This window comes from Capricornis sumatraensis, chromosome 16 (genome assembly GCF_032405125.1).
Source record: "Capricornis sumatraensis isolate serow.1 chromosome 16, serow.2, whole genome shotgun sequence".
Classification (NCBI taxonomy): Eukaryota; Metazoa; Chordata; class Mammalia; order Artiodactyla; family Bovidae; genus Capricornis; species Capricornis sumatraensis.
In genome coordinates, this window is record NC_091084.1 from 41,744,079 (window position 1) to 41,755,679 (window position 11,601).

An 11,601-nucleotide genomic window follows, 5' to 3' on the forward strand; every position below is an offset into this window, starting at 1 on the left:
AGCCTGGGAGGTTGCCCATTACTGCAGATGAGACAAACCAGAACAGACAACTCCCAGAATGGCCACTAGGGTTTAATTTTCTTTTCTTTCTTTCTTTTTTTCCCCAAAGAGCTGCTAATACATTCTAATCCAGAGCGCTCTGATGAGGCAGTTCACTTTTTTGTGCAAAAGGAAAGGGAAAGCCCTAAGAATCTGCTGGCCCTTGGCATCTCAGAGGCTCCCATGGACACGCCCCAGCGCTGCACTACAGAGTCTGACCTGAAGATGGCGGTGTTTCCCTAAACTTGTTCCAAAAATGCCAAGTATTTGAAGAACGCCGTAAAACCTTAAAAAATGACTGCTGTCAAATAATACCAGGAGAAAAATTATAATCCACTTAGGAATTTAAAGAAACCAAGACAAATAACTCACGTCAAGGGATGCTAATGTACAAGTTGAAACAGGACAAGGACAAATCACCTCCGTTTGCTTCCTGTTATGTTCCTGCCTGGACAGTCTGCTCAGACACCCCTGAGAGCAGCCTGGGCAAACTACGATGGCCTCCGGGCCCTACAGGGGCAGGGAGTGGCTACAAGACCAAGCCAAGGGAAGTGACCTGCACCTTTGGCACCTGTTGGGGTAGGAGTGCTGGGGCGCTTGCTCATGGTCCAACAGGCTCTCTCCTCAGCTACTGCTCAGAGGCACCAGCCCTGCCCTGGCTACTTGGCCCCGAGGTAGCTGGTCACTCTTCCCTGTGCTCTTCCCAGAAAGAAACATCATTGGAAACAAGAAACAAGGAACAAATAAGTCCTTCCTTCCTGGATCTCATCCCCACCTCCCCATTCCAGCACCATCTCCATAGAGTGGCCGCTGTTTTCTTAGAAGGGAGTCTTCCACACACAAGTGCAGCTGTGAAAGCCGACTGGCTGAGTGCAGGGACTGCAACCAGGAAGGCACGCGGGTGGGGTGCTGACCTGCCAAGGAAAGCAAATGGAGCCTGGCTGGGCCTCTGTGAAATGCCTATAAAACCCAGCTCTCCAGATGCTTTCAATTGCCTCATCCCCAAATGGTCATGAATAAAGAGGTGAGCGTCCAGAGAAGCTCAGACATGAACAGCAAACCACCCACCTTTGCTACGAGAGGGTGTGACTGGCATGGACAAGCTGATGGGAGAGCTCGCAGTCATGCAGGCCAGGGTGGGAAAGGCCACACTCACCACAGTGACCTGTCACTTCCAGCACCAGAGAACCCTCCTTCTCCTATGCCCTAGTGGAAGGCGACACTTGGTAAAACGTAGGAGAAAAAGCAGGGAGAAGCATAAACAGGACACAGCCAACCAACAGACCCGCTGCACTCTTCCTCTGTAGACCGGGAAGGCCAAATGTGCTCTCAGGCCATTTATACAAAGCACGTGGTGCACACATTAAGAACACAGGTTGGAATTCAGGCTCTGCTATTTCTGAGCTGTGTGTGGCCTGAGGCAAGCTGCCTAACCTATCTGGGTTGGGTAGCCTCATCTGTACACAGAGATGACACCTGGCCTGCTTATCTCATGGGTCAATGGGAAGGTCAAATGAAACAGTAAACATGATGGTTCTGTGTGAGCCTTAGGGAGCTACACAGATGCTAGTATGCAGGTTAATTATTAATGAGATCCACACACAAACCATGAACTAGGGGAGAGAAAGAGCCTCCTTTCTGAAGGACCAGAAACCAAATCTGCCCAAAGAGCTGTTTCCCATGAACACACAACCCTGCTCTGAGAGGCAGCGACTGCCTTAGCAAGCACTGAAGGGCTTGGAAGCTCCTCCAGAGAAAACCTGCCATCTTCCACTCTACCCAGGATATAGGAGAGGATCCTCCTGGCCCCAAATCTAGAATCTAATAAGTGTTTCTGATCTCACCTCTCTGGTCAAATCCCCACACAAGCCAACCAACTGTTCTTTCTGCCACTGGCCTCACCAATGGTCCTGTTTTCTGAGTTGCCCTGGTCACATTTCCCCAACCAAAGTCAGCATCTGTGAGATCTAATAAAGAAATTTAGTTAATCTGTGAAATTAGGCCTTTGAAAGAAGCAAGAAAAACATGAAATCATCCTTGGGCCCACATTTAACCAGCTGCCCATATGGAAAAGAATCAGGTTATCGGCAGAATGTATTTGCAGAAGTTGAGGGCAAGGCTCCCCCAGAGGAAAAAACTTGGGCCCCCTCGGGCTGTGAAGACTGCTGACTCACTCCCCATGTCCAGAAAGTCCCAGGCTTTTCTGCTGTTCCATTCATTTAGCATTAAAGATTAGGAAACAGGTCATTCCAGATGGCAAAGCTCCTCGCCTTCCGGTTGAGGACCTCCCATTGTCCACCGTTCAAGGATTCTCTCCTTCTGTCAAGTGTCCTTTCTTTTCTTTTTCCAAGCGTCCTGATCACCTTCTTTCACTGGCTGCGCCAGGGTGAAGGGCCCTGCTGCATCCAGCCTGGGCTTGAGGAGCTCGAGGCTTTGAAGGGCAGCTGTTTTTGCATTTGAGTAATTTTTAATTTCTTAAAAAATACAGTGACATGGTTAAGAATACAAAGTGGAGCCAAACTTTGGCTCAGCCTCCTCCTGGTGGTGGAACTTGATAACGTACCTTGATGTTCCTGAGCTTCCATTTTGTTACTGAGAGACTGGACGTAAGAACAGTATCTGGGTCAAATGCACAGCACGTGATGCTCACAACACAGGTCAGCAAGAGCTGAAGGTTACCCTGACAGCTGTAACTCAGGAAGGTTTTCCCTAAGTGAGCTGAGGTGTGCACTTCCTGCTCAGGTCTGTTCCTGCGACCACATCACAGAACTTTGTTTCTTCCCCAAGGTAGTGCTTCTTCAAAATCTAAAGAGAGCAATCTCCTATCCCACCCTCTCCATCTCAAAGCTTGCCCTTCTCTGGCTGTGTAACTCTACCTAACTGAACTCCTCGCACACTCTCTTCCGAGATCACGGTTGACATTAAACACATTGCCTTTGCCTGGAAGATGTAGCTGAGTTGCCAGGCAGCTGGAGGAACCTGCTCTGCCCCAGGGAGTGGGTAGAGGGAGCCCACTACCTTTTCCCTAGTGGCTCAGATGGTAAAGAATCCTCCAGCAACGCAGGAGACCTCAGGTTCAATCCCTAGGTCAGGAAGATTCCTGGAGAAGGAAATGGCAACCTAGTCCAGTATTCTTGCTTGGAGAATTCCATGGACAGAGGAGTCTGGTGGGCTACAGTCTGTGGGCTCGCAGAGAGTCGGAGACGACTGAGTGACTAAAACTTCAAACTTTCAAAACTAGGCTTTAGCAGGAAAACCAGTCCTCGTGCACACTCGAGATTCAGCCTACAGCTCTCAAAGGTTGGGTTTTCATCTCTCTGAAGCAGCAGCTCTTGAAGTTGGTCTCTAGGAGCTGGGCCCTGATGACAGGTGAGGAGGCCCTTTTAAAAGAGCCCACCCTAGATGGAAGATCTCGCACTTAACACTGAAAGTTCTTTGATAAAGCAACACTGAAATCCTGTAGAAAGTGTGTCTTTAAGCATTACTAACCACTTCCACAACCTAGATAGCATATTCAAAAGCAGAGACATTACTTTGCCGACTAAGGTCCGTCTAGTCAAGGCTATGGTTTTTCCTGTGGTCATGTATGGATGTGAGAGTTGGACTGTGAAGAAGGCTGAGCACCGAAGAACTGATGCTTTTGAACTGTGGTGTTGGAGAAGACTCTTGAGAGTCCCTTGGACTGCAAGGAGATCCAACCAGTCCATTCTGAAGGAGATCAGCCCTGGGATTTCTTTGGAAGGAATGATGCTAAAGCTGAAACTCCAGTACTTTGGCCACCTCATGCGAAGAGTTGACTCATTGGAAAAAACTCTGATGCTGGGAGGGATTGGGGGCAGGAGGAGAAGGGGACGACAGGGGATGAGATGGCTGGATGGCATCACCAACTTGATGGACGTGAGTCTGGGTGAACTCCGGGAGATGGTGGTGGACAGGGAGGCCTGGCGTGCTGCGATTCATGGGGTCGCAAAGAGTCGGACACGACTGAGCGACTGAACTGAACTGAACCACTTCCAAAATAGTCTTTGTTTTTTTAGATCTTCCTTTCTTCACCCTCTGCTGTTTTTCTCTCAGGTTCTAGTGGACCCAAAGGTAACAGAGGGCTGACTTGCTGGTTCTCCACTAATATAAACAACCATTGACTCAGGGGCAATGTCTGGATTACAGATGCTGCAGGCCAGCAGGGGGCGCTCCTCCCCTGGATTAGTCTTCCCTTGGCTTCTTGTAGATTCTGGCTGGCTACAGGTACTCATCAGATGCAAATGGACCCAACAACTTTTGGTTACTGGAATCAACACATCTAGCTCTGAATCCCATTTCCAATGTCAGCTGTCGGTTGAACACCGGGCAGTCTACGTCGCAGGGCTGGGTAAGACAATGCATCGTGCAGGCTATCACCAGCACGACTACTGATAGGGGTGGGAGAGCTGTGAAGAATCTTTAGTGTTGGCAGTGGTGATACATGTGGTAAACTGAAGAGTGAATTTCCAGAATAGCTGGGACTAAGAGAGACAGCTAATTGAAACGTAAGAGAATTCACAAGACTTTTTAAAGCATTCTGACAAGTCTTCTAAGCACCAGCTTCTCATATTATATAATATGTGCTTTATTTTGCAAACATAAGGTGCTGTTACAATGAACATGTAAAGGCCCTTGAGGTCCAAGGTCACACTGAAAAAATGTGTAGTATGGGAATGGTTTCGTTGGTTCTGAAACTTTCAGAGCCGTCTAAAATAAATTCAGCTGGTACATTTATTTAAACAAACACAAATATGCTATCCTTAAAATTTAACATCAAACATTAAGCAAGTTAATTTGATAAGGAAGCCAACAAAGTGATCAATAGTTACAGGTCCTAAACAAATTTAACTTTGGATCCTGCAAATCTCTTGTCTGTAATAGCTCAGGCTCACTGCAATCAAAGGGCTATGGGTAGTGCTGGCAAAGACCAAACAAATAAATTAATGAGTGTGGTACAGTGTGACTTTTTCCATCCATATTACAGCCCTAAGAGGTAGGGAATTCTAGTTCTTTCTATACAAGAGGCTTGGAGAGGTTGCTGGCAATGGCTGTGGCCAGGCCTGAACCTTCTCTGTCCATATGGTCCCCCAGGAGGACACAGGCAAGAGATGCATACCTGAGGAGCAACAAAGCCAGGAGGAGGAGAACCTAGTTTGCTGGTCCAGGGTGACACCCTTTGTCCCAGCTACTCTGGAAATGCACTCTCTAGTTAACCACATTTATCATCGTCACCACTGAAGTCACGTGTTGGAGTTCTAGAGGTAAGCCTTTCATTCATCAGTAAAAGGTCTACTCTAGTGAAAACAGCCAGACTCTTAATTCTGAATGTACATGAAACACACATATCTGGGCACTACTCCAAGGGCTTGGTGGGTCCTGCCTTTCTAAACTATTCACTAGCTTTCACCTGCTTTATCTACACCAGAGTCATCACCTCTGGAATGCTCTTCTTCCTTACTCTTCCCGGCCCATAGCGATCCTCTGCCTCTTTGCATAAGGGCTGGCTCCTCTGCACAGCCTGCCCAGTTTCCTGTCCACTCACAGCACTCCTAGCCATCACATTTCCCAGTGACCCTATGGGGGATGACTGCCTCACCCACCAGACGTCAGCCTCCACCAGGGCAGAGTTGCTGATGGGCTGGGCAGCACCAAAAGGCGCCTTCTTGGTACAGCACCCTGAACACGTGGGTGCTCATAACTTTATAGGATGGACAAAAGGAACTTCTCAGCGATGCACAGTGGGGAGCCCAATTACCACTAACAACTAGAAGAAGAGGAAAATGGTCATTCTGGGCCCCAGTAGGTCCATAACTGAGAAGGACAGGTACCATGAGCGTGCTCCATAAGCTTCTTAAATTAAAAATAAAAATTTGTTTTGTGATAAAACATTATATTGAGTCTTTTAACAAGGATAACAACTAACATCTTGGGATTTGTGCTTCCTAGTGTCTTGGAGTTCTATTTCTAATAAGGAAATGTTTACAAGTAAACAGGTTTGCTCGCCCAAGAGTACAGACTGGACACACAATTCAAGACCTTCACCACCGGTGGTGGTTCATAGTAGTGAAAGAGTATCCTGAAACAGAAGACCGGGGCTCTGGGTCCTCCTGCTCATTGGCTAAATATTCTACATCTTTTAATGTGTCTTGGCCTCAGATTCTCCACCTGTAAAATGGGTAAAACAAAGTCTACTCCACCAGCACTCGGAGGACAAAATGACACAACCAATGACAGGGCATTCTGTGAGCGACAAGGGGTCACACAAGCATGAGTTACTCAGAGGAGAAGCATGAGCTGAGCCAAAGCCCAGCCTGCAGCCAAAGAAATGTCTACACCTCCTTGAAGGAGGAGGAAGCAAAGAGTCGCACAGGTCATCTTCTTGGTGGTTTATTTCAATGCTCCCACAGACATGGATTTAGGCACTCACCATCACCCTTCTGGTACAGCCACTCAGACACTTGTGCAGAGTGACCCAGGAGGCTGGTCTTCTCTTCCAGGCTGGTTTTCAATACGCTCCTTTTCCTTTGCCTGCCTCGATGGGCCCAATGACTACCTCTCTTTCTTCATTTTATCCTAATTTTGGAGCAGACTCTATTTTTCTACCAGCATTCACAATTCATAGGCAGAAATGCCAGGGGACCACATGTGGGTTCCTGAGTGTCCACTCTGGTGATGGCTGGTGGAAACCCCTCTATTCGTGCTGTCTTCCTGTCCTACCCTCAGAGGCTTCCCACTGAGCCAAAGCACAAACATCTCAGGGAGAGGTCACCGCCGGTGGTTCACATCCAGGTTGTTTACAACAGACGATGAACTCACTCGTGATGCTTTCTCCCGGTAACAGAATGACAGCAAGGCAGCAGACAGACAGACAGCGGGGCCCCTGTGTGCTTTTGGGAGCCACCAAGATCAGCCGGGTGGGGTGAGGTGGAGAATATGGAAAGGAGTTGGTAAAGATCCCGAAGACAAACCCATGATTCCTTCCATTTTTGCCTTGGGCTCACCCACACACAGATGCAATGCTCACACTCACAGCCAAGGAGTGGGAGTGAAGGAAGGGGCTTGGGCTTGGCGGGTGGAAAGAAGGGAAGCTCACATGTGTAGGGGAAATGGTGGGCCCAGCTGAGAACAGTAAGAGGACAGGAACTAGATGGGGTGGGGAGACGCGAAGGAGGAAAATGACAAACTGGGTCCAGATGCTAGCTTAGTGGATATTTAGGGTATTAAGATGCATCGCATTCTATGTCAGACTGCTAAAGTACTACCCTGTTCCTTCTCCTTCAGAAGCTAAGAATTCGCCGTCTTGAGGAAACACAGCTTGGAAAAGAAGTATGAAAAATGGCTAAATAGGCTTGAGTTTAGGTTTGAGTTGTAAAGACAAGAATTTGAACCTCTAATCCATCAGGTACTAACTGGGTGACTACAGAGAAGTTACTTAACCTCTCTGTTTTCTCATGTATTAAGACAGCACCTACCCTTATGGGGTTAAGAGTAAAATGTGATGGTATCTATTAATCGCCTTACACAATACCAGGTCAGGGCTCAAAAAATGTTGTTGTTCAGCCACTCAGTTGTATCCGACTCTTTGTGACCCGTGGACTACAGGACGCCAGGCTTCTCTGTCCTTCACTATCTCCCTGGGTTTGCTCAAACTCATGTCTATTGAATTGGTGATGCCATCCAACCATCTCATCCTCTGTCGTCCCCTCCTCCTGTCCTCATTCTTCCCTAGTGTCAGGGTCTTTAAATGTAAGAGGCTGTTAAAGTCTTACTCTTCTGCTCTAGTAATTCCTGGAGTTTGCAGTCCAGAGCATCCATAACCATTTAGCTCTAAAGTTTTACATATTTGTCAACAGAAATACCTTTTTACTTCATTGCAGGGTTGCTCGGCCCTCCTTACCCAGGCCTGCTTTCACGCAGGGTGTCTGATCTGTCAGGCCCAAAGGCAGGGTAAGGGGAGCAAAGCCCAGGTTCAAGGCACCCAACTCTGAGCACACTCACCGAGTCTGGGTCTCGCTGCTGTTCAAGGAAAGCTGAGAATTCCACCAGGCGAAGTTTGGTTGTGCCAATGGAGCGGCCCTGCCAGGCCGGGACCGAGGGAGCTGGGGCTGACGCAGGTTCAAACCCTGAAATACCGATCGATCGTTACCTTAAACCCAGCTCCCTGCCTCCCATCATCAGGTCTCAGGCCACCCCTGGGGCAGGGGCCTACAAAATGGACCACCCAGGAGCAAAGCTAACAGCTCTGTCCACCAGAGTCCAGGGCTGGAGGTAGGCCAGCAGAGGTGGGTTCTGGCAGAGGAGCCCAGAGGCATGGCCAACCGGAGAAGCACAATGCAGGTGGTTCTTCCTAAAGCTGGTACCAGCCCAGCTTGAGGGCTGGGGGTGAGGACACCTGACCTGGGGCAAAGGGGCCTCACTGGGGACCATGGCCGAAAGATGAAGTGTGGAAGTGGATGCTGGCAAAGCGCTCCTGTGAGACAGGGATGAGGGCACTCCCTGTGTTCTTCCAGCTCCCTTCCTGAGCAAGATTGCAGTCACCAGCACTGTGGAAGATTCTTCCGGGATGCTCCGTGGTGCTGGAGCAGAGGGCAACGTGTGAATGCATTTCAGTCTGGGAGCTTATAATGAAGAGTGTGTGCGTGTGTGCGTGTTGGGAGGCAGGCATGCTGGCCGGATGCATGTTTTCTAGCTGGGCTTTCATGTAAGCACTCCTTTAAAGAAAGGATACTCAGAATTGAAATACACTTCTCTAAGAAACAGTGAATAAAACCGTCTGCCCACAAGACTAAGATTGCCCAATGTGGCTGTTTATGAGGAGGAAGGAACCAAAGCAACTTCTCCTTTCAAGGGTGACCCAGGGCCCTGAGTGAAAGTGATCAGGCTTCCTGTTGTTTTTTTTAAAAAAGCCCATCAGAAGAGCTCTCTAGAGATGACGGAGGCAAAGCAGGACCTGGGAGGGGACACTGGTGACCCTCCTGAGCTCTGGGTTAACCCTGCCTTGAGGAGGGTGGTGGCAAGAAAGGGGTGTCCATGGCCCTGCAGGGAAGGGAGTTTGTGCAGCTGGAGAACAAAGTGAGAGGGTTCCTCAGAGACTCACCTGGAATGGGGGCCGTGACTGCTGGCTGGATGGGGTAGGCCTGCTGCACGAAGGGCTTGACGCTGGAGAGAGACAGAGGACAGAGAGAGTCAGAAACCATGATTGTAGCAGCAGGTACTTCCTAGATCTGGTCGGGGCCTCCCAGGGCTAGGGACTCCTCACTGTGAGCTTCCCTATCTGCAGGTGGTAGCAGAGCTCAGGCAGAGCTCTACCAAGATGGAGACCCAGTTGTGCTGTGCAAATGAGAGGGACTGGCTGGGTGCCAATGACTACACCACCAAGCCTCATGCCGGTTCCACGGCACAGGGCAGATGTCAGCTATCCTTGCATGCACTGTGGCATCTACCTCTGAACCTTGCTTCTGGTGCCTGCAGAGACCGAGGTCAGCAGTCATCATGGGCAGGCAAGGCTTGGGACATGTTTCAGGTTCTCTTTCTCTGGACCAAATACCTCCATTTCCTTTGAGAATATACAGGAGGAGGCTCCTTCCTTTCTGCTTTTATCCCCAATCTGTCCTCGCCTTCCGGCTTACTGAGCTTACCTCCCATGCTCTCAAAGCATCAGTCGGATTTTCTATTAGCTTCCCCCACTACAGGGAAAGCGGGAAGAAAATGGACTATAGGATCACCTCCACTGTCCTCTCTCAGGAGGACCCCAGGCTCTGCCCCCTCAAAGCCATAAAAGGACGGAGACCCTCCTCCTGTTGCCAGCTGCAGGACCACTAATACTGAAGGTGGGAGTGAGTTCTTTACATGTCTCCCAAATCTGAGCATCTCTTTCCTGCTACTGGCCTCAGGAGATAACGGGGGGGGGGTGATATCGGTGATCTCAGGTTATATCTCCCTCCCACCGCACCCCCCTCCGCAAGGCCCCAGGAAGTCTGGTGCCAGGAAACCTCAATCTGGGGTGGGCTGTGACCAGCCCCTGGTTGGTTGTCAGTGCCAGCCCCTCCTCAGACTTACTCTTGTGACGATCCAGGCTGCCCTGTTTGTATCATTCCTGGCCAGAACTGGAAGGCAAAATACAAAGAGCTTCAGGATTAGGAGTTCACCTCAAAGCACTGTTCAGGATGTCTATGCACTCCAATCCCTGCTAAACACAGGGGGTGCAGGTCATCTGCCAGTTGCCAAGTGACATAGCCTAAATGCAGATACCACAGGTTGCTGTCCTGCAGAAGATGTTAACCTCCCTGAGGGCAGGCACCAGCTCTTTAAGAGTTCACTTGACACCCAATAGGAATCTGGGTGCATTACAGAGGGTTCACAAATATTCCGTCTGACTGCTTCATCTATGTGCCCGCCCGCCCTTCCTTTCCTCCCTCCATTGTGCAACACTTCCTACGTGACATTCTGCCTCCATAGCTCACAGCCTGGGGTGAGGACACAGCTCAGAACCAGGACAATGCAGACACCTCCTTTGCTATGGGTTTTCCTAGGCCCTGGTGCCTGCCGACAGCCTCCGGGAGTGGCAGCAGATGTCAAGGGATTCGGACAGCCTTGGGTTTGAGCCCCGACATGGCTCTCCAGGTGATTATGATCGAGTTACCCAAACTCTTGTTTTGTTACTAATTAACTTCAGTTTTCTCATCTGTAAAATGGCAGTAACAGTAAGAGGCATTTAAGATTACTGTGAAGATTAAATGAGACCACAACATTAAGCTTCTCAGCCTTTGCCAGGTGCAAAATGAAAATAGTAGTATAGAATACTTTTGTCTCTTTAGAGGCTAGCTGCCATAAAGTGACCCCAAGGACACAGGAACAGAGACTAAGGGCCAGGAATAAAATGATAGAAATGGAGAGGCAGATCACAACCTGGAATGGTGCTGTAAAGTGATACCTAATTCCATGTCTTCAGGGACTAAGATCCCCCTACTTCTTCCCTCTCTCTCTCTCTCCCCCTCTCCCTAGCTCCCTGCTTTTCTCACCATTTTGCACCTAGCATCAGGGCTCCACAAGGTGGTCCTTCCCCTCTCTTATACCTGGCACAATTAACAGGAAGTGCCAGGTAGATATTTTCCCGCTCGGCCACGTCGGCTCCATGTGCTCAGGGGCCATCACTACCAGACCCAGCTTGTGACTTACCCCTGGCGCCCCCGGGAAGGTGGGGCGTGGGATCCCAGGCAGCCCCAGCTTGTTGTGAATGGCAGTGGCCGAGACGATCTGGGCCGACGACATGGCGGCCATGTGCTGCAGGGCCTTATCCTTTGCAGTCTGATCCTTGAAGGCGACAGTACACACAGACTTAATACACAGCGCACGGCTACCAGGCGGCTTAAACAGGCACAGCCGCGAGCACGGGGCTAAAATACAGAGCCACAAAGGAGGCTGGAAAAGCAGACATGCATGGATAAACGAACACAGCCAGAAGGCTAAAACGGCCTCAACCTACTGAAACTGAACGTTTACTGAGAACACCCAGTAGCAAGATTTTAAAAAAAAATTCTT

At 49.5% G+C, this 11,601-nt stretch overlaps 1 protein-coding gene across 1 annotated transcript in view; it reads right to left on the reverse strand.

Moving 5' to 3' along the window:
- TEAD1 (TEA domain transcription factor 1) overlaps nt 1-11,340 on the reverse strand; it is a 53,466-nt gene extending 42,126 nt beyond the window's left edge. Inside the window, exons 1-4 of the mRNA XM_068988426.1 lie at nt 11,248-11,340; nt 10,120-10,166; nt 9,158-9,219; nt 8,059-8,183 (exon numbers count right to left, since the gene is read on the reverse strand). Coding sequence (XP_068844527.1) covers nt 8,059-8,183; nt 9,158-9,219; nt 10,120-10,166; nt 11,248-11,340 — 327 coding nt within the window. The remainder of the gene's footprint in view (nt 1-8,058; nt 8,184-9,157; nt 9,220-10,119; nt 10,167-11,247) is intronic.
- Nucleotides 11,341-11,601: the final 261 nt, after the last annotated feature.